The following is a 27,044-nucleotide window of genomic DNA, read 5'->3' on the forward strand; positions in this document are numbered from 1 at the left end:
CCTGAAACAATGGAGTCTGCCCACGCAACTTTCTGCACTAAGCCTGTTTGAGTTGTTGCTTCAAGTGCTACTGTCCTTCTCTTGGCTTTCCCCTCATGGCCAGATGTCTTTTTCTGGGCTACAGCCAACTGAGCACAATACTACAAAAGATAGACTGACTTAAAAAAAAAAAGCATTACATGGGTGCTATCCCCGATAACCACTTCAAATATCAGAGCTGCCCTGGTGGCTTAAATGTTTTCTCTGCTTGACAGCTGAAATCCACCAGCCAGTGAAAGAAATTCAGCCAAGGTATGAAATGAAATGAAATGAAGGATTCTGTAGATGTGCCACTGGCCAAACCAACTTGGGCTAACACTACAGCACTAGCCACATGGGTACAAGTTTAGGTAATTCTGCTACACTCTTATGTTGTTTGGACATTTCATCCACACATAACAGGTGTTTCAAAACCTCTTCTAAAACAGTTCCCAGGGGCCACACCCATGCAGAGGCGAAACTATTTAATTTTAATCAGTTCTGTGTCTTGCTCAACTTCAGGCCACAACAAAACATAATTGTTTTGCTTTGGCAAAATGTGCCTGTCACAGCCTTAACTGGATGATATCCAAACACTTAAAACCAACCAAATCCAGGAAGCATCATGCTACATGACCAGACTTTGCACACATAAAGTTCTGTGACATAAGATGTAAATATATATTGATTTAAAGTTTTTAACCAACAATCTATTTTCTGTACCACTTAATCCAATTCAGGGTTGCAGAGAAGCTGGAGTCTATCCCAGCAATTAGCAGGTGAGAAGCAGGGTACACCCTGGACAGGTTGCCAGTCTATCGCAGAGCCAACACAGAGAGACAAACAACCCTTCACACTCACTCCTAGTGAGAATTCAGAGTGACTAATTAACCTAACATGCATGTCTTTGGATGGTGGGAGGAAGCTGGAGTACCCGGAGAGAACTCATGCATACACGGGGAGAACATGCAAACTCCACACAGAAAGGCCACTGTTTGAACCTCCCCCCAGTCAAGGCTTGAACCAGTGCCCTTTTTGCTGTGAGGCAGCAGTGCTAACCACCGCACACACCCTGCAGCTCAATAACCAAAAAAAAAAAATTTTTAACCAATGATATAAAAGTTCTCTCCAGCAAAGATTGTAATGCACTTAGGAGCCCAGATGGATGACCAGCTATCTATCTCTGTCCATGCCCCATCTGTCTTATAGTCATGTAGTTTTGCACCCTACAAAATTTCAATAATCAGGCTGTATCTAACTCAGCATGCCACCCAGCTCTTGCTACAGACGATGGTTATGCCTTCCATATGGTCTTTGTTTTTGCACAAATCAAAATCAGGTCATTATTGCATGCGTACAGAGTGAATGTGGGGCAGGTATGTCCAACTCCAGTACTCAAGGGCCACTGTCCAACGGGCTTTAGATGTTTCCTGCTTCAACACACATGACTCAAATTAATGGGTCATTGTGCAGAAGTTGACAACAAGCTGTTGGATCCACTTAATTTGAATCAGGTGTGTTGGGTATGGGAAGCATCAAAACCTGCAGGACAGCAGAGTGGAGTTAAAGATTCCAGCTGTGGGGGTTTGAACACCTCCTTTCCTAACATCGCTAACACTCTAACATGCATAGTCTGCTCTGGCTACCACTGGCTACTTATATAGTCATATCGATTTAGCACTAAATGTATAGATCACTTTCCTACTGTATTGAAGCTGGAGTGTTTTCTCACTTGTAAGTGATAAAAGGGCCTGCTGAATCTCTGAATGTAAAATTAAATAAAACCACAAATAAACTGGAATTTGGAATTCAATATGCACAATTTTATTTACATTGACACATTTAATACCAACACATCAGATTTACACAATAGGTCTAAAGCTTTCAATAAATATGCAGCAAAATGCATTAAATCTTATATATTTTGGAGAAATTAAATGAAAAATAATCTCTATTATTTGGAGAAATCTCCTTCCAAGATGTAAATTTTGTGGTATCATGTTGCTTGAAATGGCCTTAAACACTGACGCTCACATCTGACAATTAAAAGTTACTAAGTGAACGGGTAAAACTGGTTGAAATGATTATTTAGCCTAAATATTATGTTTATCAAGAGTAATCTCCTTTTCTTTTGTGTTGTTGTTGTTAAAGTTAACATGGTGACAAGAGACAGAAGCAGCTTTCCAGTTGAATCTACAGTAGGATACCTGTGCACACATAAGAAAATACAGCATATTAAAATTCTACATCATTGTACCATAACTTCAGTGGGATAGACACCTTTAAAAGAGCTGACATTACTTTACAATATACGCACATTTGTATTTACAAAATGAAAAGAGCAGTAAGACTGTAGGGTTTAAGTAGCCTAAATGACAATGAATCTTTAGTAGTGGCACCTCTTGACAGTAATTCTTCTAACTACATACAGTCATACACATTAAAGTGGACTTGCATGCTCACTCATACACACACACACACACACACACAGCCAAGCACACATGTTCATACAAACAAACAGGACACTTTCCTTGTACTCCTCAGAACAACATCCACCAGTGGGAAGAGGTCTGGACTACTGGCTAAGAGGTGCAGAAAGTCCCACTTCTGATAGAGGAAGCAGCTGGATACAAAGAGGGACTGCTAGGAAACCAGCTACTGGCCGGAGAACAATGAAATGACCGACACACTAAGATCTATGCTTAGTGTCAACATCTGAACAGAAAGCCTTGAAGACCCTCTGTTTTCCTCTGGCTTGTCACCTCAGGGAACACTGCAGTCCACTTAATGGCATATCACATTAGCATTGCCTTGACTTAATTCATGATAACATTTTGTACTATAAAGAACTACAGCTCTAACATAAGGGAGTAAAAACACAAGTGCCTGTCAGCAAAAACAGCTTCTTGGTCCTTCATGAAGAGAGAGAGGGTGGAAAGCAGAGAAAAGTCATCTTAGAAGTGGCAGTACCTATTTCATGCTTGTAAACAAATATAGTGGAGGTGGCAGGAGAAAAACCATGTCAACCTGAACAGTTATATACACCTTTACAAGAAACCTCTTCATTTCTCTCTCGCAGTCCAAAAGTTAGAAATGACCTGCTTATGTGACAAAGCTAAGATGAATAGCACGAAGAGCAGGAATCACGGATTGTCAGCTTTGTCAAGACTGTGATCTCACACCTGATCTTTTACATATACTTATCAACAAGCATATAAATGAAAAGCAAGCGTACCATACTGTGTCTACTGTATCTATACCACACCTATAAATATAACTGTGTGTGAGTGTGTGTGTGTGAGAGATCATGCACTGAGTCATGGTATGTGTTAGTAAGGTCCAGTTATTTGCCCTCTAGGCTATGACATCTGATATAAAAAAGAGCAGAAACATATCTCTTAATCAATTAATCAAATTGGCCCCCCAAAAGTATCTTCTTCATATAGCATAGATCGGAGCAGTTGGAAATAATACTGACAATAAGAGCAATAAAAAAAAAGTATAACATGGTGTGTTGAGTGATGTAAAGATTTAAGTGCCTCAAGTGCTTTTTTTTCTCTTTCCCTCCCAACATCTGCAACAGCCAACCGAAAATAAAATGCGACTTAAATTTCCATGACAAAAAACAACAAAGAATAACAAAAACACAAAATGTAAAAAGAAATAGAACTCTGATAGACAGCAAAAACAGTTATATATGGACTGCCATAAACAAACAAACAAACAAAAAAGAGAAAACAAACAAAAACAAACATACAAAAAAAAACAAAAAAAAAAAAACGTTTATGAAATGTGTCAGAGCATGTAACTGAAAAAAAGTAACAAAACAGATAACAGTGTAATAATGTATTTTATAACGGTTGATGTCCCTCCGCCCTCCTTGGTGCTTCAACAGTTCTTCACTATGAGCAGGGAAGCAATAGTCCAAGTGTACTCCCTGTACTTAGTCAGCAAGAACAGTGATAGCAAAGATAAAAACCATTTGTCCTCTGCAGTTCTTTCGGTTATGAAATGGCAATTATCATTCCTTCTGCAACATGACAACAACTGCTTCTGATACCGGGGCGCTGGAAGGATAAAGTGGTTGGATGGTTTGTGGCGGAACATGACAGGCACTTTATGAGACAGCCAAATATATTAGGCGGGTCCTTACACCCACTGGGCTCTGAGGGTTGTCCCCTCCAAGAAGACCTCGTGCTGCACCAGTAAGGGTTGTGTCGGAGCGCTGTTCCTGCTGACAGAGTTGAGACTATGGATCGCTGTGCTCTGAGAAGTGGGTTCCTCCCTTGTTCTGGGCGTCACAGGGAGCCTAGAGCTGAAGTTTAGATAAATCTGAAAAAGAAAGCAAAACTGTAAATGATTTATATTCAGTTAAGAGTTAAAAAAATAACTAATGTTAAAAGTAGTTTAAAGTAAAATCTTTCTCCATCGAATACTGTGTATTTAATTTTGTTAACATGTCTATAAGTTGCTTCTTTTGTGTGTTACATGACTCATGAGGAAAATCAGTCATCAGGGCATGGTTGGAGGTTTTCCTTTTATCTGGGAAACATCATCTTCATATACTCCAGCAAGAAGACTGGAAGAATCCATTCTGACTACCTTAGGCTATACAGGTACTTTGCATCTCCTGTGTTAAAACCAGTCAAAGACTAGAGCATGCACAATAAGTTAGCCAATGGCTGATAGGGGTTTGCAGCTGTTCTGAGCTGACCGAGCATGCAAGCACTCTCAGCTACTAGCCAGAAATGGAGGAAGACAGATGAGTTTTTGAGCGATTCATAATGCTTACACTCACAAAGACACATTAAAAACATTGTTAATGGTTTGAAAAGGTAGAAACATCAGGTCATTTCTAATTGTCTTGGTCAATCTGGGTGACAAGTAATTGTCATAATTGAAGCTATGGTAGATGTGAGCTTTCCATTGCATCAACTCTGAGCCTTCAGAGTCCAGACTTACTGCGCTACACTGTACTTATAGGGGCTTGGGTCCATACCCATCATGCTTCGTGAGTTTAAACAATGTATGCTATACCATCTTCAAGAAGTATAAAGCTGAATAAATAATCTGGGGGGAAGTATTTCTAAAATCAGGAAGAATACTATTGTTGAGAATATAAAGTTGGCATCACCTAACTTTCTGTCACGTTATTAAAAGTAAAAGTGTCCCTTTGCACTGCGTCTAATCTCATAAATATGTGTATGTGGACTGATCTCCCACTTCCCATCCCACAACAAATGAGCTTTAATGAGCTTTGAAGACAGACAAGAGTGCCCTGCTAGTCTGCCCATCAAAAACAAAAGCAGCAGTAATAAGATTGGAGTGTCATGTGGATGATAGCATTAGTGTACCCACGTACAGAACCTTAATATGTAAACACCAGCCAGAGAGGTTGTGGAGGTGGGATTGTGGGGCAGTCATAGTCAAACATGGCACATACTTCTTATATGATGAAAGCACCCTAAAATTTCTTTTAACCTAAACTCTGACTGCCAAGTGATTCGGGTTCAGAAGCCAATATGAGAAGCTAAGTTAAAATACTGTTGAAATATTTATCTTGTGAGTTTTGTCCTTGTCTAATCTTGAACTGGAAATGTCTGTAAGTCACAGATGACTGACCAATAACGAGAATCGGGAAGCTTTGAGTGGGACCTGTGGATAGATGAAAGGCAGGACTAGGCTTTCTTGGAATGTAACCCATCAGACAGGCCCAGTCCCTTACCATAGTAGCTCTGCCAGCTACTGATATCTTTGGTGAGTGCCTGGTCAATGTTCATGACACCTGGTCCAAGCAGTAAAAGCAAGTTATCAGCCAGGAAGTTACATGTGAGGACTCAGTGACGACATCCTACTCCCACTAAACAAAATCTGGATAGATTACTTATACTATCAAGTAGCTGGAACACTACTGTTGATTTACTGGAAGTTGGCAGATTGTTTTCACCAAGAGCTGCTTAGCAAACTTTGTTCCATGTTACACGAATAGCATTGTTTTTTGTTGTACGCATGCTCTGCTGGCATGTGATTTTGTCTGATGAATGCACTCCAGCAAAAACAAAAAAGCAAGGTTTTCAGCAACTATGTGACAAAGAGTTAGTCATCCCCAGTCTACCCTCTTCAAAGAGCACATTCATTATTCCTTATTATCCAAGAAGTGGTGTGTGACAGCATGAAAAAATAAAATACACACACACACACACATATATATATATATGTGTGTGTGTTTTATTACGGTATACGTTATACTGTAAGCCAGGACGGGATCAGATAGCAGCTTTGCGTGTTTCATTTTTAGTCTGGTCCTGGAGCAGAGGTGAACGTCTTCCGCTCTGACTGCAGCTCACCACAGCCTCACTGAGTTTGCAATGAGTGTTGTTGATCTTGTACAGCTTCAGGCATTCCAGGATCCATGTATGTGGCATTGAGTCATAGGCTTTCTGGTAATCAATCCAGCCAATGCACAGGTTTGTTTGTCTGGTTTTGCAGTCTCATGTGACAGTTCTGTTAACTAGCAGCTGGTGTTTTGCTCCTCTGGTACCTTTACCAATGCCTTTCTGTGCCTCCGTCATGTATTGATCCACATGGCCACTTATCTTAGCCGCTATGATGCCTGACATGTTGTGGAGAGAGTGGCCAATAGTTGGATGGGACTGTTCCCTTTTGGGGATCTTTCAGAAGCATGCCTGTTCATCCCTTGGTCAGCCATCCCTTCGATTTTGGTTCATCTGTGCTGCTAGGCGCTCATGGAGTGAAGGTAGCATCTTTAACCAGTAGGTGTGGATCTTGTACGGGCCCCGTGCTGTCCAGCTCTTCATACATGAGATTCTTTGTTGAATGTCTGATACTGTGATAGTAACTGGACCTTGTTCAGGGATGGAGATGTGTTCCGCTCTTAGTTCTTTGAACCACTGCGCTTCCCAATTATGTGAAGGTTTCTTTGCCCATATGTCTTTCCAGAATTGTTCAGTCTCCAGCCTTGGTGGGTTAACTTGTGTGGTATTACCCTGCCACTGGGAGTACACTTAAGCTGGTTTAGTGTAGAACAGCTAGTTTTCTTTTTCCTGGCCTCTGTTCCTCTTGTGTATCTCCTCAGTTGTGTAGCCAATGCTTGGAGTCTTTGTTTGGATATGTGCATTTACTAATATTGTTTTGGTTAAATAAAGATTCGTCATGTGTATCTAATAAGTTAACTTTGACACTAACTGTAAAACAAGTATGCTAACGAGCGCATATTGTCATTTTTATGCTCAATAAAAAGCAGTATAATGCTCCATTTTTTTAGTTTGTTGATTAGATGCGTTAATTTTTGCTAAACATTATTTGTAAAATCACTGAATGTCACAAAGAATATCTTTAAATTTGTTCAGTTAAATAAAACTTTATCAAAATAGTTCAACCTACATGCTTAGTGGCATCTGACAACCGTTGCTCAATCTTCTCTACGACTTTCCTGAAGGGGGGTCTGTTGAAGGGGTCAGCATCCCAGCAGGACCTCATAATCTGATACCTGCCAAGCAACACAAACAGTTTTATTTGTCCACAGACATCACATCCTTGTGTGTTATATTGCTTCTTGCTTTTCTGAAGAGTCTTCACTCTTAACATTTTTAGTCATTTTTCTGAGAAGCCAAATACAACAGGATGAGAGCAGGCTGCAATTCAAATTCCCCACACTGCATTGTTTCGTAGTCTCATCACCTCCATCTATCCAAACAAGCCCCTTCCTCCTTTAGATGATCCTTTTAAACATTCTCACATTTCACACCAACAAAAACTCACATTTCACAGGGTGCAAACTCTGGAGCATCCATTCTGTATCCTTCCTTTATCAGTTTGTAGAACTTGGCATCCACAGGCATACCAGGATAAGGACTGTTTCCTATGTTCAACAGTAAATATTGAGTTACATTATGCAATTCTGAAAACACATAACCAGCTATACACACTTTAAATACAGTATTCTGAAGAAAGCAACATACCAAGTGAGAAGATTTCCCAAAGCAAGATGCCATAGGACCACACGTCACTCTCAAACGTGTACACACACTCAAAGATGCTTTCTGGGGACATCCACTTCACTGGGAGACGAGCCTGTAAGAAAACCAGTCAGTGGAAAGATGGACGGTTAAATTATTTTATACTCAAAACTGGATATGACTGAGGAATGCCAAATGAACAGACTGAGCTAAAAATCAGGAATGCAATAAATACTCCCCTTAAAGGTCTCTAAAAACAAACAAACATGTCTGGATAGGTCTCATAATAGCTTATAGTCACCTCGCACACATACACCAACACTTTAAAGGTTACATAGAAAGAATTGTATTGGCTTGCCACAGGCCACACACAGATTGTTTTTTTTTTTGTTCACACACACTGTTTTCTTTCAGGATAAAGTTCAATACTTACACCCACTAAAGGGAGCAGAATAAAAATTGCATTTAAAGAAAGTTTGTCATGCAGACATAAACACCAGATAACTTTGGCATGAAAAGAGATGATGAATGAGCAAAAACGTTCTGCTCTTGCAATTCAATAGCTGCAACAACAAAACCAGTTACACCTCCAGACTTGGTTGTGTATGACCCTGGACAACACACACTATTCACAAAAGTTAGGGTTAGGGTTAGATTTTTGTTTGATGTTAGAATGTACTTAGACTGCACTATAACCTTTAAAGTTGAACTTAATTTAACCTTCTATAAACATTTAAATGCACATGTACAATTTTATAGATTTTATTGCACAAGATGCTCTTCTCTAACAAGGTGATTAGCCTAAAATAACACAAAAAAAACAAAAAACAAAAGATGTGTCTGAACCACAAATCAATCACTAAATGTACAGGTTCCATGACAACTTGTATTTGGTACTCCTCATCGTACTGTTGACATTTTGACATTATAAGAAGAAGATGACACCTAACCCATAAGTTATTAAGACATTAACATTTTATGTTGTGGTATACCCATCACTATTGTTAGCTTTTGTTTAATAGTTTGTTATGAAGGAATTACTGCAGCATGATTCTACTTAAATTCCCTACATTCAATAAATAATATCAGTGGCGAATCAGCTTTTTACTTATTCTTCAAACTCCACCAGAAAGGTGAATATACCTAACTTTTTTCTGAGTTTAGTATGTTGGGTATTTAAGAGCTTCCCTTTTTATAGGAAATAGGGAAGCATGCAGAAGTAAACAACACTCCACTGTCTGTTTCATGGGAACTCATTGTTCCCAGTAAGTACCTGGTTGTACAGTTGTGATTTATGAATTTATGAGTTTCACAATAAATTCTTATTATTAGCTAAGACATTAATTATGTTAAGATTAAAAGAAACTTTTATCAACAAGTATTTACTGTAATATCACAAAGCTCAAACATGATCACCAAAAATACCAGCTTTAATGGGCTAGGCTGTATAAATGACGCAATGGTTTCATATAAACAGGGTCCTTCAGTAAAGTTATATATTCCCTAAAAGACTTGAAAACCACAAGACTAATAGATCGCATCTCAGTTTCCAAACTGTCACATAGTTTGTATAGCAGCCTTTTACACTATTGGCAAACTGTGGGTATGTTTAATATCAACACTTCTAAAACAAAAGAGCCTTGTCTCACCTGGAACCTGCCACACACAGATGCTTAGTCAGAACCACTTTGCCCCAAATAGTAAAGGACTATCCTAGCTTAGGTATGTTCTTTCACTGTGCAGGCTTACAAAAGAATATTTTTTGAGCTAAACTACCTTCTTTTTATAGCCAAGTTTTTCTGTCACCTTCAGTATACCAAACCAAAATGTGAGTGAGAATGAAAGGTCATTTGTGGTAATCCATGATTTTTGTGTTACACTACGTCTGCTCTATTGTTGCTGTCAGTATGTCTCCACCCCATTGACATATATATAGTCTGATTTAGATTTAGAAATGTTTTAGATATTAAACATATATGGCTTATGCAAAGATAAAATGTTAACTTTTTACTTCGGTGGTGGAGTGCAGACTTACATTGCCTTTGACCACATAGTTGGAGTCTGTGGTGATGTCTCTGGCAAGGCCAAAATCACAGATTTTTGCCACTCTTCCTTGAGTCAGTAGGACATTTCTGGCAGCGAGGTCTCTGTGAATGCACTGAAAGACAATCAAAGCACCATCAAAAATCTGATGATGCACAGACAACTGATAGTAATACATTAACCATGACTGTGGATGTTTTCAAATGTGCTTTGATACTGAATTTTCCATGACTGACTGTGTGACGCAACCACTGACACTGATATGTTAGCTCACTAGTCACAGTATCTTTGCCTTGCCTCTACAGCTAATAAATTTTTCAAGAACATGCTCCAACATGCATTTTAGATCTCTTTACTAGCTGTGGAAACATGACCAGAGCTGTACGTAACAACACAAAAAGAGTCATCAGACATCAGCGTAATATCCAAAAGTCAATTATGGTAGCTGTTGATATAAGATCTGAGTATTCAGACATATGCTCACATTCTTGGAAGCTAAAAACTCCATGCCTTTGGCCACTTGGTAAGAGAAGCTTATAAGATCCTCAGATTCTAGAGACAAATCATCCTCATCAAACATTTCGCCTTCTTCATTTGCTTCAATGGTGGAGCCACCTGAGAATGAGATAAAGGTAATTTTCTGTTGCATTTTCAAATTTTAATTTGGTGGAAATTTGATGAATTGCTGGCTGGCTTGCCTTTGCGTAGTAAGCGTCTCCTCTCAGAGGATGAGCTGGACGGAGGGTTGCCAGCAACAGAAGGACTCATGGTCATGTAGCCGTTCAATCTGTCACTGTGAGGAGGAAAGGAGCAGTCTGGTCTCAGCTGAGAGCTGCCTCACACAAGCACACTGCTGTCCAAATACCCTCCTCCTACGCACGTTCTGGATTTCAAATACTAGTACTCTCTTCTCTCTACTACACACAATTAATGACTTTCTATACAATAAAAAGAACCTGACCCTTCTGCGTCTCTCTGTTGCGTGACGTTGCGGTAGTAGTAGTCCTCTTCAAGCTTGAAACAGATGTAGGATTCTCTCTTTCTGCGGAGAAAGTTAAGAAGGTCTCCAAAGCAGCAGTACTCTGTGATCACTAGCGTAGGGCCTGCAGACAAGGAAACATGATTCCTTAGAGTGATTTTCTAAAATCTGTAACACATAGCTTTAGTAAACAGCTACAATGAAGCAAAAAAGGTGGAACTTTAACACAGCTTAAACTCAATAAAACAAGACAGCATCTCTGCCAAACCTCCAACAGTGCAGGCTCCCAGCAGGTTGACAATGTTCATGTGGTTTCCCAAGTAACTGAGGACTTTCAGCTCTGACATCAGTGCCTCTTTCTCTGTGGCATGAGCAGTTGCTGTGAAAAAAAGCAAAAGAGAAAAGCAACAAATTCAGTGTTTACCAAAGTATTAGAAGAAAAGTCAGCTCAAGTGGAGGTATGATTACATACTGTGATCTGGTTTCTTCTGGATTAAAAGAATAGGCTGTAGCTGCAGGCTGATTATAATAAAAGGTGTTTGTTAAATTAGTTATTTTAGCAGAAGTGTTCAAACCGACAAGTAAAAATATCTACACAACAGCTGCTTGTTTGTGAACACCTGCAGCCATATATTCATCAGAAATTCCTAAGAACATAAGACTGTGCTACTGTGCACATGTCACATAGTCAAAACCGCCACGCTATGCGTGTTCCACTTTATTTGCATAACTGTTGAACAAGCTTACATTTGAGCATTTTCACTGCCACTGTCATGACTGAATCTGCTTTGGAGAGTCCATATGCGGTGGCTTCCACCACTTTTCCAAATGCACCAGATCCCAGAGTCTTTCCTGAAGACAAGGTGACAAGAAGCAAAACTGTTATTCCTTGTCTTTGTTCTCTTTCACAAACAGACTCCATGCCAACGTTCCCTGGACAGCAACAGTTTTAGCCCCCAGGCTGTGTACATAGGCAACCAGGACATGCAAGATCCTGTTTGAGGAGGCCTGTTGAAAACCACACCCAGAATATATAAACAATATCATGTTGGGATTGAAGGTGTGGGATTTCTGCATTAATGAACTGTAAAAAGGGATAGTCAGTAATAACTGGACTTAGTTAAAGCCTTAACGCTGTGTCCATATACACAGTAAAACAATCTGAGTCAATCAGCATGTCGTAGCCCGAGGGGTGGCAGCTATGATGTCATACTGAGTGCACTGTTTGCTCCTGTTATTGGGACTATTACTGACACATCATTAATCTTGCTGTTCTGACTGCGATTTCCACCTCACATGACAGTCCACAATCAGGACACCCAGAACATAAACACTATAGTGTATCAGTAATGATGGATTAATGGAATTATGAAAACGCCACAAGAGAGCATGTTCTAACTGATGTTGGCAAAGGAGTGCAGCATGCTTACCAAAACGCAAGTTGTTTCGTGGAAACTCCCATTGGTGGTCGTATGGCAGCTGTGTGGGATCAATGTACACATAGTTGTTCCCGTGGATTCCTTCAATAACTTTCCACTGAATCTGGTATTTGGGTTTCTGATGAGAACAAAGAGGAAGAAAAGATACCACCACACGATGTAAACTTAAATCATGAGGTTTTAACATGCTTCACACTCATCCTTGACTCGTATAAAAATGCAGTCAAAGTAGGTGTGCCACAGAGGAAAACCGCATTGCTGTCTTACCTGCATGTACTTGTAGAACAGCATGATGAGGATGAGGCAGAGGATGCCTGCTGCTGATACAGAGCCAATCAACAGAGGTGTGAACAGATCATGGGGAACTTTTCGCTCTGCAACATGACAGAAATGATAATGTTTGAATGGAGCAATGATTGAGCCGTCAGGGACTTCTTTACTGGTTTGTCATGTTTACACTCTAAATGACATTGGAAAGCCAGAGAAGGCTACGCCACAGTAAAGGCCACTTTGATCAAATAGCAGCAAACTAATCCAATTACATATGTTTACATAGTGTAGAGTTCACCACTTTGATTCTTTGTTTGCAAATTTTGCATTTCATTTTGTTTATAGTGTAATTCCTATTTAATTCTGCAATATTAGTTGACTGAACTGCAGTTGCTTTTACAGCTGTGTTGATGAGTAATTATGGTTAATCAGTGTTCTGTTCCTTTGTGTCTGCCTGGCTGTGATGCCTCATTGTTTTGCTCCTCTGTACACTGGGGTGTAATAAGCTCTTTAGCGATAAGAAGCTTTCTCTCCACTTCAAATCTGAGAATGCAGAGTCTGCAGGAACTAATCCCCTGTAAACCTGTCAGTGGTTTCTAAAGCTCTGTTTTCTCTGCTGCAGCTCACTGACACCTCCAAGCTTCCTGCAGCCCCAGAATGCCCATCGCCACCAGGACTCCAACTGTGCTGCACACTCAGCGCCTCCGCCTGGTCTGCTGTTAGTCTGTGAAGCGCAAAAATCCTGGGCACACACTCCCAAAGGCCTGTCCTGTGCAGTTGCACGCACTTGCCTGCATCATAAAGCTCACCCACATACCCACTGCAGCAACAGTTAGCCCCGTGTCTTCCATGAACTCAGGAGTCCAAATTCATGCAAGGACAACACTGCAGTACATACAGTTCCTGCTCTCACATCACTTTGAGAACATTGTACAACAGATGGGGAGGACGTTACAAGAGAGCGGATTTGGAGTCATAAAGTACACAAAGGGCTGGAGTTAATTCCTTTTACTGAGTGACAACATCTTTTCATAGCCAATCGTTCCTGAGGTAGTACCTCTTTCCTAATGTTTACAAAACAGAGGGCAGTCAACCACGATCTAGTAATGGGATGACATTTATGGGTCAATCCCTTTCCAAACTGTGCTTTTAGTAAATATTTTGAGCTGAGGAATTATCTCTTGTAGGGTTTGCTAAGGGACACGCCCACTTAGAAAGGGTTACAACACAAAGTAGGGCATTACAGACTATTTTAAAAATCTCTGAGATCACTCTTCAAATTTTAAATTAGACTGAAATCTGGTGGAAACGGGGTTGTAGTGTAAAAGTAAAGAGATTTTCACATTTATGAACTCCTTTGCATTGTTGACACTCTTGCATCTAAACCTAATCTGACGTTGAGGGCAGGCAAAGGATTACATCAGTTTGACAACAAAACATGCGACTGACAGGCACCAACATCTTTAATTCTTTGTGGCCCCTATTGGAGCTATCTGTATGTGGCAGCTGCTTTTGTGTGCATGCACTCAATGAACATGACGTTAGCTCACCACTAATGGAAAAGAGAGTGAAGGCTTGTTCTCCCTCCACTGTAGCCACACATTCCAGAGTATTGAACCGTCCCTTACTGACGTTCACCCGACTCTCCACCTCTGTTTTCCCAAAAGTGGGGCTGTACAATGTGACGGTGATGACATTGCGCTCCTCTTGGGTGGCATTCATCTGCTGGGAGCACCTGAAGGCAGAAGATTGTTGTTGACACAAAGCTGATAGGATCACAAAGTTATTTGATGAGTTGTCTCCTGTCGGGACACATGGGCATCTCTTTCCTTTGCTTCTTGAAGACACTTAACATTCCTTTCCCAAGTCATGAAAACACTTTTTGATATACAGCGCTTTAAACAAAATGCAGACCCACTGAAACATACTCATATTTCAGTAAATTGCCAGCTTTAAATTTCACCAGAAATAATAACAAAGTGGGGAATTCCTTCTGTGGTCATGAAACAATAAGAAAATGTGTAAAATTAGCCCGAGGCTCCATTCTTTGCAGCATTGTCCCTGGTGATACACTCTCTCAGGTCACACTACTTCCTGTTCCAGTGCATATACATAAATGTTTTTGTACGAGCATGGAATGAGTATTAAATAGATATGATTACAATTTTTAAAAAAATGACTAGATAAATTTGGGATTATTTATGACTCATCAACTATGCTGTTGCTACGGTAACCACGTGCTCCTCCTTCAGCACAGTTTACGTTTGCCACGGGATGAGCGGCTTCTAGTTGTATCCAGGCAGATATTCCAGCCCCCTACCAATCACAAGTCAACTCTTCCCAATCCCCTGTCACATGGGAGTCATCTTATCACTGTTAACCAATCACAAGTCAGCCCTGTCAAATCCCACAATCCCACATTCCACCTTCATCATCATTCCTGACTCGAGCCAATGTGTCTTTAATGTGACCTTAAGGACCTCTGAGCTGAACGCAACAAAAGTTTTGGAAATTTGAAAGTAGAAAATACCAAAGTAGCCCAAACTAAGGTAACCAGACTGATCCAGATGTGTGCAGACCTTGGACAGATTCCCATCATCTGGAAGACATCAACTATTATACCAGTTGCCAAATCAAAAAACTCCAAAGAGTTAAATGATTTTAGACTGGTGGCACTGATGCCTCTTGTAATGAAGAACTTTGAAAAGATTCTAAAATACATCATTGAATCTTTGATAGATGGAAAACTTAATCTTTTACAGTTTGCCTATCAGCCACATAAGAGTGGGGGATGCAAATCTGTACAACCCTGAACACCGTGTGTTAGCACCTTGAGAAACCAGGATCCCACGCAAGACTTTTATGTTTGCTGACTTTTCCTAAGTTTTTAACAAAATGCAGCCCCACATTTTAATGGAGAGGCTGGCCTCTTATTTTTGTCTTCCAGACCAGGTGCTCATGTTGTTAAATTTAGGGGTTGTGTATTGTCTCATGTATGCTGTAGAACTTTTTCAGAGAGCAGGATTATTGTGCAGTTTTCTGATGACACTGTCCTTTAGTCTCTTCTTCAAGGCTCAGAGTCTGAACATGGTCCTGCCTTATCACATTTTGTCAGCTAGTGTGATGACAATTATCTTGACTTGAATGCATCAAAAACCAAAGACATGATAACTGATTTTAGATGCAGCAATAATGACTGTAAGCTCATGTTTGATGTCAATACTGAGTCTGTGGTTAAGAGGGTGCCACCAGAGAATCCATTTGATGAGGATTAATGTCAGTGAGACCAATTTACAGAACTTTTTTTCTTCATTTGTTGAAAGCATCTTAACGTTTTTCGTTTTCTGTTTAATGGTTTAACTCTGAAGGACAAGAACAGACTGTACTCCATTGTAAAAAAAAAAAAAAAAAAAAAAAAAACAAGGAAAAAAGAAAAAAGAAAAATAGATTATTGGAATTCAGACAAAGAGACTTGTCTTCCCTCTTGGAGCTTCAGGTAGTTAAGAAAGTAAAGACCATCATCAGTGATCCTCACCATGTGTTGTCCAATGAGTTTGCTTTGATACCATAACCAATATCCAAAATCTTTTATTCCTCCAGCTGTCACATTTAACTCATTAAATTACATTTAATTTGTTTATGTTAGCTGAGCTAACAGGTGTCTTAGACTGTGTTGGTATTTATTGTTTTATTGTTGATTATCTAATGTATTTATTTGTCATGTCTTCCAACGACCTCATGTGTGCTGTGTATTATTTATGACACATTGCACTTTAAATGTTGACTGGTGTCTGTGGTACGCTGCCAATGATTTGCCTGTATGGGATAAATAGTTTTTTGAATCTGAATCTGAAATTAAGCTAAAAATTAGAGATGTGAAACCGAGGCATTACTGGAAAGACACTTTTTATCTACAGATGAACACATATACACTTGGCATGCACACACAAATCTTATAACTGGATTGGCTCGTCCACACTATCTAACTTTTGATTGGAGCAGGCTCTGGCACATCACATATGCAAATACTAACACTAAATATTAAATATTAATATTTAGAGTGAGTTCATATTTAGACATATTTAAATGACAAATACTAAATATTATAGCAGCCAGTCCCCAGGTGTGGCTCCTTGGATTTTTTAAGCATGCTATTGTCCAACCTCAACTTCAAAAAATCCAATCTAGACTTCTCTGTTCTTCAACTTTAGGCCCATTTCTAAGCCTTTATTTCTCTCCAAAGTTTAGGAGATAATTGTTTACTCTCAGGTGAAAGCCTTTTAGACAGGTTTTTCAATCTGGTTTTAAATCTGTGTTGTTAAGGGCTTTTCATGACATCCACCTGGTTACAGATTTAGGTGATTATGTTATTTTAGTTCTATTTATGTTGTTTTAAACTTAGCAGCCTTTGAAACAGTGAACCACAATATTTTCATTTCTTGTTTGCAGCATCGTGTAGGCATTCATGGCTCAGCCCTGGAGTGATTTAAACGGTACCTGGCTCAGATAACCTTTTGTGTTAGATTAAATGATTTCACATCATCATCTGCTCCATTTAATGTGGGGTCCCACAGGGGTCAATACTTGGTCCTCTGTTCGTTTCTCTGTATCTGTTTCCGTTGGATTAATATTGAAAGCACAAAATTGCTATGCAGATGACACTCAGGTTTATATGCCACTAAAATGGAAGGACGCTTACTCCATTAAAAATTTTAAATGACTGCCTGGAAGATTTCAAAGCTTTTCTGGCTCTCAATTTTCTTTATTTTAATTAGCCAAAAGCAGAAGTTATTATTTTTGGTTTTAGTTACCCGTGGGTCAGCTCCTGTGGATGTGGGCCTTCTGGCAAAGTATGGAGAGCCTGCTGTCACAAACCTGGGTTTTAAGGTAGATAATGACTTTAGATTGGGTGATCAGATCAGTGCAGAGGTGAAATTTAGTTTCTTCTAGCTCAGACAGTTAGCAAAGGTTAAAAAATTCTGTTTAAGGATGACTTTAGAACAGTGATCCATACATTTATTACTACTTGGCTAGATTACTGTGATTCTTTGTATATAATCTTAGTCAGGCTTCTCTGTCCCATCTTCATCTGGTGCAAACTCACCTTTTAACTGAGATGGGGAAGAGAGAGCATATTTCCTCAGTTATATACTCACTACACTGGCTACAGTTCCTGTTAAAACTCTCAATTTTTTGTTTTTTAATTCTTTAAATGTCCTCACCTGCCCTACCTTTCTCTGAACTGCTCCACTTCCACTCCCCCTCCCGCTCGCTCAGGTCAGCTGTCCAGCTGCTCCTGGATGTGCAGGGGACTCAGTGGAAGCTCAGAGGGGACAAGGCTTTTTCAAATTATGGAATTCGCTGCCGTTGCATAAATGAAAAGCTGTTTTTAAATCTGTTCTCAAGACCCACCTGTTTTGTTTGACTTTCGACCAAGTAAAGCTGTTGATTCTATATTGCTTTTATTGTTTAAGCTTGTCTTTTGTTTTAGTGCTTTTATACTTTTATTAGCTTATTTAATTTTTATTTAATTTAGACTTTTTTAGACATTTTATACAGATTACTTATTACTAAGGCATTTTATTCCTATTTTCTTTAGAGCTTTGGTCAGTGGTTGCTGCTGTTTTAAAGTGCTTTATAAATAAAGTTGGCTTGGCTTGGCAAATACGGCCCCTGAGATAGTAAGAAACAAACAAAGAGAGAGAAATCTACATATCTCACGGAAAATAATAATAATAAAAAAATCTCACCTAACAAACAGCTGCTCACAGTAGTACCATTTGATCTGGGGGGCAGGGAATCCTTCAGCCACACATCGTACCTGTCCATCTACTGGGCCCTCTTGAGATTTAATCTCCGGTTTACCTGTTACACAAATGTTAATGTCAGAATAAGTCAGGTAAGTTATAAATGACAAACAGGGGGAAGTGTAATAAAGTTTTCTATGGCAGTGCTGTAAAGTTTAATGAGGTATAGACTGCAGGGTGTGGTGAGGGAGGGGAGCTGGACCACATTTCATACAAAGAAAAGGTCAAGTCCCCCGCCCCACATGTCAGCTGCTGAAGATTAATGCAGTGTGCAGACACAAATTTCATTGTGTGGCTTAAGGGAACAGAAAACCTTTCAGAAAAACTCCGACACAACTTACTGATCACAAAGACGGTGAATGTCTGATTAACTGCTGCGTCACCATTGGAGGCTTGAAAGGTGTAAACACCGCCCTCTGACATTTTCAGCCGCACCAGCCTCAGTTCACTGCTGTAACTAAACATAAGATAATTTACATTTGTGCATGAATGCATTCATTGGCTTTTTAAAGAATCCACTATAAAGTGTTTTTTTTTTTTTTTTAATTTACACCGAAACAGAAAAGAACTTATAATTTGTTTTCTCAGTGCAGCCAGAGAAATTGTTCAAAATGTTTGGATATTTAGACTTGTGTAATCTTCTACACACATCTGCATAATATTTGTTTTAGTGAGTCACCTCCAACTGAAGCTTAAAGATTGCATCCTAATTTTTCCCACATTATCAGAAATGATGAAGGGGAGTGGGGGAATGTGGGTTTAAACACATAATATTTCTTTCTGTTGCACATAGTTTAAATTTCCTTTGAAAAGCAACTGCAAGTGCAACTGCAAATCATGATCTGGCAAAGGCTGTTTTACAAGAAACACCAGAGCTGGCTTCACTGCTTCAGCTGCTTTTCTCAAAGCGCTGTCACCTGCAGCCTGTCCAAAGGTGCTAAATTCCACTGAGCCAGCTTAACAAACCTTTTTCTCTATGTGGCAGTGCTAAAGCAACTTTGTATGTTTTCACACCTGTATTCATTACTCTGCGTGCTGATGACATGGTCGCTTGTGTTTTTCAGCTTTTGGCCCATGAAGCTCCAGGAGATGGTAGGCTTCGGGTATGCTTCCATGCTAACTTTGAGAGACAAGCTCTCGCCTGAACGGACATGGATGGTTCTGTTGTTTGTGGGTTTTAAGCTGATGAATCCTCTTTCTGAAATAGAGGAGAATTATAATATCACTGTCAGATTTACTGATGAATAACTAAGTGTATATTTGCTTGAGTGAGAATGAGACTTACTGGTAAATCCAAACAAACCAATATGCATTTAAAGACTTCTCAGTTGTTAGAAACAGGCATAAAACAAAAGATGCAGTCACTCCAAATATGTGCTTGTTAAGTGCATATTTTATAATTTGGGAAAGAAAGTTTGTTTAAGTTTATGCTCATAAAAGTGGAAACCATACAAAATTAAGATTTAAGCAAGCAGTCAGTTAGCTTAGCATAAGTATGGATTAAAGACTGTGCTTATTTGCTGTCTTGTCAGAGAAGTTAGATGAGAAAAGTAATATAATGTTTATTTCTTTATGTAACATATAGACATACAATCAGTAGACATTTAACTCACATAGGTTGACTGACAACTATTACATTAATCTAGTGTCAAAAGACTATATCATTATTCCACATGCAGGGTAAAATTTGTTTTGAAAAAACAAGACTTTTTCAGACTTTTAAGGACACTTAAAAAAAGCTTTAACTGCAATATTTAATATAGTAGCTATGATTGTTTTCCAGCCTTTGTAGAAGAGGCAGAGGTCAAGGTACAGCACACTCTAGCAAGTGTCTGGCTGTAGTGTGATGTTGTCCAGATGTAGGAGTAAAATCCATCAAAAGCCTACAAGAACACAGGTCTTTTTTTCTATTCTCCAACAGTTCTTTTGACATGATTTTTCTGTCTTAACTGTGAAACTGAGACTGGTAAGTAAATTTCATCACAGCTCATTTAAGCTTCATCACTCTGAATAGGAGTAAAATTTCCTGGTGCAGCTTTCACTGCGAGCAGTTTTTCATCATTTACTCACCATAAACATCAAGCCACACCGACTTTGTGCTGGTCCCTTTTTCATTTCTAGCTTCGCATTTGTAACTCCCAGCATCCTGTGGCCGTACTGCTGCGATGTGTAACGTGGCGCTGCGCGTGTGAGTGAAGCGCTCCATCAGGATGCGTGAAGCGCCATCAACCTTTGCTGGTTGCTGTGGATACCAGACGGCACCCTGTCAACGCCCAGAGATCTCTAGAGATTAACCCCGTCTGCATGTCTATCCTTGCCAAGCAAATACTGACAAAGACACACAACCAGCCTGCATGCGAGCACACACACACTCACAGCAGTCTACAAGGTACACAGACAGCCAAGATCCTTAAGCACAAACAGAATGAACTTTGACCCCTTTCAGGCTTGCTCATTTGAACAGACACAGGGAGGAAAACTCTGCTCTCAGAGAAAGTTAAGCCACTTTTGGAAAGGCAACGTTTAGGGGGGGTGTCCCACCAACAGCACAGTGCACAGCAAAGACAAAGCAGAGGGGCCTCACCGAGCCAGGTGGCGTGACCCACTTCAAGCTGATCTCTGCGTTGACATTGGTGGTGTTGCAGGTGAGCGAGAGACTCTCATTGCGGGTAAGAATCAGTCTTCTGGACTGCTGCATCTCAATGACAGGAGGGTCAACAGGTACTGCAATGAAATGAATACATTTTCTTTAAAAACTGACTTTGACAGAAATGGTGAAAAAAAATAGTTTTAACAATAGCTGTTAAAACTGAGCAATGTGCATACATGCACAAAGGAGTATAATGTTACCTGGTCTCACTGTTAGCTCGTAGTTACGTGAGCTGACATTTTTTCCCAGCAGTGTTCCTGTGCACGCATAGCAACCATCGTAGGCCTTCTGTACATTGTGGATAATGATGCCTTGCTCCAGGCTTGCAGAAAACTGGAGACCAGGGATGAGTGTTCTACCAGTGCATGTTTCCAGGCGCAGATTATCCAGACTTGGATCAGTTGCCAGGCAGGGGATGGAAGCAGTGTCTCCTTCACGAGTAAGAATACTGAACACCATCGATTTTCTGAAAGGATTGTCAGGATCTGCCAAAAAAGCAATCGCAGGTGGTGTAAGAGAGCTGTGAGCAGGGCTTCACATTGGGATGTTGAAGCTTTATAGTTATGTTTTCTTATTTTGACTTCTTGGCAATGTGATGAGCCTCTTTGAGCAAACTGTTTTTGTTCCAGCTGTTGTTGAATAAAATGCATTTATAATGCATTTTTAATAAATAAAAAATAAGTATTTTTTTTACACTACCCATATTTTTTTCCCTATGAAGCTAACATTATTAAATATATTTACAGCAAAATCAATTAAATAATTTCCTAGTTTTCGCATTTAAAAGTGAGGATTCTTGGACTGAATTCAAAGTGCCTTTATGAGGATAGGAATGTAACAAAATTCAACATATACAGATGATCAAGTATCATCATACATAATCAGGGAGGTTTCCATTCCTCAAGGAATTTTGGGATTTGTAGTATTAAACCACACTTGCAGTTGCCATGCTAACCATTAGCTTTGCCAAATCAAACATGTCTTAAATCTCAATGATAACAGACATAAATCTAGTTATTAAAGTTATATCTAGGTATTTTCTTTTCTCAATTTGCAAAACCCACAAAAACATCAGCTGATTTGCCAACATTTTAAGCTGGTGGTGGTTGTTATTCAGGATTTGTTATTTTAACTGAAATATCCATCTTACAGAAGGGGGAAAGAATATGTAACTGCTTAAAACCCAATTGTCATGATCAAATATTACTTTAAATCACCTTCTTAAAGTTCATCAACAAACTAAGTGGTTTTATATAAGGATACATGTGGGCATCTCTTCTAAAAAGTAGTTATTGTTTGTTGCCTCAAAGATAGATGTGGGGATTGTAAAGTGAATGATCAGCACATGATATGAGCCTGCAGTTATGGCGATGGGCCAAGGGGATGTGGGGTCACAAAGAGGAGGAAATACAGTAAAAACTCAGTCATGCTCTCAATAAATAGCTCCAGTATCTACTGTACCTGTCCAGGCCAAAGTTACATACACCTTCTTCTGCAAACACACCCACACACTCTGCTTCCTGTCAGCAGTGAGAAATACAGACATATTTTTTTTCTGCAGTCTGTTTTTACTTTCTCTAGATTTCAGTTCTCCTTCTCTCATGTCCAAACACAACACAGTTTCACACACGCTTAATAACTAAAATATATCCAGCTACCCTTCACATAGACGTAGATGGAGGCTTGCTCCTTGGAGCTCTCTTCCAGGCAGATGTAGCGGCCCATGTGATGAGGTTGAGCCTTGGGGAACTGCAAGGTCCGCATCCCATCAATCGTTTTTGCTGGCAGCGGCTTGGTCCTGTCCTCCCTTTTCCACTGTGTCCTGTTGTCACTCTGGCAACGCAGGTCAAAGGGCTTGTTGAGTGGAACAACGAGGTGGGGCTCAACTGGGATGATGGTGGGCTTGGTGTTGCCTATAATAGGATGAAAAAGGTATTCAGATGCACATCAAGCACACAGAAATCAAAGGCGTGTTATTTAGACTATACAAAATGGTAAAATTTTAGACTTCATAAGAAAAAAAATCAAGCTTTAACATCGCCACCTTTCTGAAAAATTAATTGGAAATTAACGCAATGCAAAGTCAACATAGCAACATCTACAACCACCACCAATTCCCATGAACTACAGTTCAGCCATTAAATCTCTAACACAGCGGTAAACAACGCCCACATCAAGTCTCAAAACATAGGATTTCCAACTGCCATGCTTACTGTTTAAATCAAAACAAAACAAACACACAAAAAAATCTCTTGGGGCTCATTTGATTTATTGTGGAATCTTTTGAAGGATCCAGAGTCCCATGCTATGAATCATGTTGTTAAAGGTTTGTGCTGTGACCCCAGGAATTGCACCTTCAACCAAATGAAATTTAAATTACTCTCTGTAAAAGAAGGACAAAGAAATATAGTTGACTGATGTGATACCTAAATAAACAAGAAATTCCTCCTGCATGTGACTCGCATCCAGTGCTGCAGAGGAGATCTGCTGCACCAACTAAAAACAGGTGGGAAAGCAAACGTTTTTTTCTTCCTCCTTAAAAAAACTTCACTTCCTTTACTTCTAATAAAGCAGTGTATGGCTGCAGTCTACAGAAGAGAGACTACAACACGAGTGAGAGTAAGGTTGCTGCTGATAGAGATGTTCCCTCTATGCTGCAGTCTTTGATATAAATACATAAACTCATATGAGTAAGCCATAGTGTAAAAAGTGTGGTGGCATCTTGTGTGGTCAAATTTATCCGATCTTTGAACAACAAACAACAATGAATCCCTAAGCAGTAACTATTCTGTTTGCTGCTGCTGGGTACCCTGCATTTGCAAGGAATGTGTCTCTGTGCGTAAATATATGACAAATAACTGTGGAATTTAGCGTAAAGATTTAATTAAGACAGGAGAGAGGGAATAAAAACAAGAGGGGTGATCTAATTTTTAACACTTTTATATATATATATATATATATATATATATATATATATATATATATATATATCATAGTCTTGAAATTTATATATATATATAAATTTCAAGACTATGATGAGACGAGGGTCATTCGTTCTACAACATGCCTGCGTCAAACGGGCTTAAGGCAAACTTCATGGCGTGCCTTATTGCGTCACATGACAGGTAAGCCTGTGCACACTGTCTCCAAATAGACAACAGATTCCATCGATATCACTATGGCTTGAACATCAAAGACCTCCCATGGGCGAGTTAAATCTCACTTAACTGTTGATTAGATGAAAATAATGACAATAAATAAATAAATAAATAAATAAATAAATAAATAAATAAATAAATTCCACCTGATGCAATCCTGAGCTGCGATGCGCACTGAGGGCGTAAAGGAGCGCAAAGTTAAACAGCAACACTCGCAATTCAGTGCTTGCTTTTGTTTAGATAAATATGCCTTTTCACAAAATTACCCTAATACTCACAATCCAACTATTGCTTCCCGATGAAACATTAAAAGTTAACTCCCGATTACAAAAGTCCATATTTACAGACTCCTTAAAATTAAGCCCTTTAAAAAAAGATCAAGCCCAGGCAAATAAATAATAATTATTATAACAACAACAATAATAATAATAAGAATGTAAAATATTCTAACTGGACTACGTGCCAGACTTTGACCTCTGCTAACTCTGGAAGATGATGCCAAGCCATTATAGCTGCAATGGACTTTTCTTAGGACAAAGCACGAGCCTCAGTTTGGATAAGAAGTTTTAAACTGCTCTCACGTTTATCCACGAAGTTAAAAATTACACAAGCGTGCCAAACAGTCATGGAGATAGCAGCAGATTATTTGCATATTTCCTAAGAAAAAGAGAATGTCAGTGTATTTTCATAATGACGGTTATGTACGGCATTTCATTTGCATCTCAACATTTTTTTTCCTGGTATCCACTTTTAACCCAAACTATTTAGTATTTGTTTATTATTATTATTATTATATTTCTCACCAGCACCCACTTTCCCGAGTAAAACATACATTATTAAAAGAGCTCTAGCATCCTAATCAACAGCCAGAGTATCCACTTTCCTCATTAGGTTTCTGTGACTTCAGGTAGCCTTCAGATCTGACTGCCAGAACAAGGAAAAGTCTGCACATATATTTCAAGGGCGAAGCAAACAAGAGTAATAATTCACAAAAGCCTTTACGGATTAGGTTTGTCTTAATGGGCTACCAGGTGCTGATATCATGCAGTCACTAAAATGCAATCGACTCATTCCGAAAGTAAACAGCAACAAGTTGCGTAAGAAAGCTGGCGCATCAAGTACTAAAGCCCAATCTTACCTGGATGGAAGGTTAGCTGTAAAAACACAGACACCAGTATCCAGAGATATTCCATAGTTAGTATTCCATGGGTCTAGCTGTGAAGGTGAGCCAATGCCTTTATGGTTAAGGTAGCTCTACTCTACTCGCCGAGCGCGTCGGAGTTGAGGGAAGTTGACTGCGGGGTCTGACAGAGGCGCACTTACGAGACTTTAAAGGCACAGATGCTCAGCACAGCTCGCTACAGCAGCAGCCGTCGCCTATCTGCAAACATGTTTTCCTGGAGCGCGCCAAAGGAGAACCAGGTATCTCTGACTGGCTGCGCGTACAACATGTGCAAAGGAGTCAGTGGTGGAGCCAGTTACTCACACGGCACAGAGAGAGGGAGGTGTTTGTGACCTCTTCTGCCTCCCGACGAGAGAACAGGCTGTCAGATCAAGACAGAGATACAAGAAGTCTATTTGATCCAGCCTGACGCTGCCAGTACGAAGTGAATGGCATATCGTTACAATTTTAGCAGTAAATAAAGCCCAAAAGTAATACTTTTTTTCCTTTTAATTTCCATTTACAACACTGAAAATAAAACAGACAGTAATATCACAGTGTCTCCAGTCCTTTAAAAATTACCCTTTATTATTAAAACTGTTATTTATCAAAAAAGCCATCATCATGGCACATTTAGAAGAAAAAAATGAAGAATGAAATCCTAAATTGAAGAACCCAGATAGTGATTCCTCCTGAGACCACTCATGGTAACATCAGTTGAACACTGGCATGCACTGGCTCCCAGAGGTAGTCTAGTTTTCCATTGGCTGTCAAACATCCAAGCTAGCTTGCATGGTGACTGCTTTCTGACAGTGCCTATTTAAAAGCATGCATCCATGCTATTTGGATTGAAAACAGATGTTCTTAAGTATAGCTGAACTTTTAGGATGGAGTTGAGACTGATTAAAGTTCCTTCTTTCTCCATAAAAAAAGCCTTACAGAGCCCACCATTAACTCTATAGGATGTATGTCACCTATAAATAAATGTACAGTCTTGCACACTCATTAGAAATGTCTGAAAGTAGTTGGCACAAAATACTGTTTCAGCATCCACACTTATTGGTTAAAAGGATCTTAAACATACTCCTGGGAACTTTAAGTTCTACTACATCTATTTCCAGAAACACATGGATTTTACATTTTACATAAAGCACCTCTGTAGTATTGATGGTTGTAGATGCTCCCGGTCATTTTATTCCCTTATCTTTCTATTTCCATGCCCCAAGTTTTATCGTGCCCCAGGGTTTTGACCAAATATTTTATGTCTTAGTCATAATGACACACTCATGGTTAAAGGAAGTTTTCTCCAGAATGCTGAATAGTGCTGTTCATGATGAAAAAACAAACACCTGGGTTATCCCATACCAACTCACTAAATCCCATTCTGTGATGTGAATTTTCTTTAAGAAAATAAATAAATAAAAAGATATTTGCTCACAAAGACTCACAAATTCAGGGCTGAAATGTGTAAAGTTGTAGATGATTGTTTCATACTAAACTTTAATGTCTTTTGCAGTTTAGATTCTCGTAAACAGATTT

The 27,044-nt window shown here is 39.4% G+C and overlaps 1 protein-coding gene across 2 annotated transcripts; it reads right to left on the reverse strand.

Annotated features, from left to right (window-relative positions):
• Positions 1 to 1,819: 1,819 nt before the first annotated feature.
• On the reverse strand, positions 1,820 to 25,775 carry kita (KIT proto-oncogene, receptor tyrosine kinase a). Of its 2 annotated transcripts, none has more exons than XM_042005740.1 (21): positions 25,482 to 25,775; positions 22,844 to 23,098; positions 21,386 to 21,670; positions 21,120 to 21,259; positions 20,606 to 20,777; positions 19,550 to 19,733; positions 18,877 to 18,992; positions 18,479 to 18,593; positions 14,279 to 14,463; positions 12,726 to 12,832; positions 12,450 to 12,576; positions 11,767 to 11,871; positions 11,288 to 11,398; positions 11,002 to 11,143; positions 10,739 to 10,833; positions 10,525 to 10,655; positions 10,033 to 10,155; positions 8,001 to 8,112; positions 7,801 to 7,900; positions 7,423 to 7,528; positions 1,820 to 4,350 (listed from the first exon to the last, which is right to left on the reverse strand). In XM_042005740.1, exons 1-21 carry the CDS (start codon positions 25,534 to 25,536, stop codon positions 4,168 to 4,170), a joined length of 2,949 nt encoding a protein of 982 aa, XP_041861674.1. In that variant the 5' UTR covers positions 25,537 to 25,775; the 3' UTR covers positions 1,820 to 4,167. The 2 variants fall into 2 exon arrangements, with proteins under 2 accessions (XP_041861674.1, XP_041861673.1); XM_042005739.1 differs by having other exon boundaries at positions 20,606 to 20,798.
• Positions 25,776 to 27,044: the final 1,269 nt, after the last annotated feature.

The sequence above is a fragment of the Melanotaenia boesemani genome, chromosome 14, assembly GCF_017639745.1.
Source record: "Melanotaenia boesemani isolate fMelBoe1 chromosome 14, fMelBoe1.pri, whole genome shotgun sequence".
Lineage (NCBI taxonomy): Eukaryota > Metazoa > Chordata > Actinopteri > Atheriniformes > Melanotaeniidae > Melanotaenia > Melanotaenia boesemani.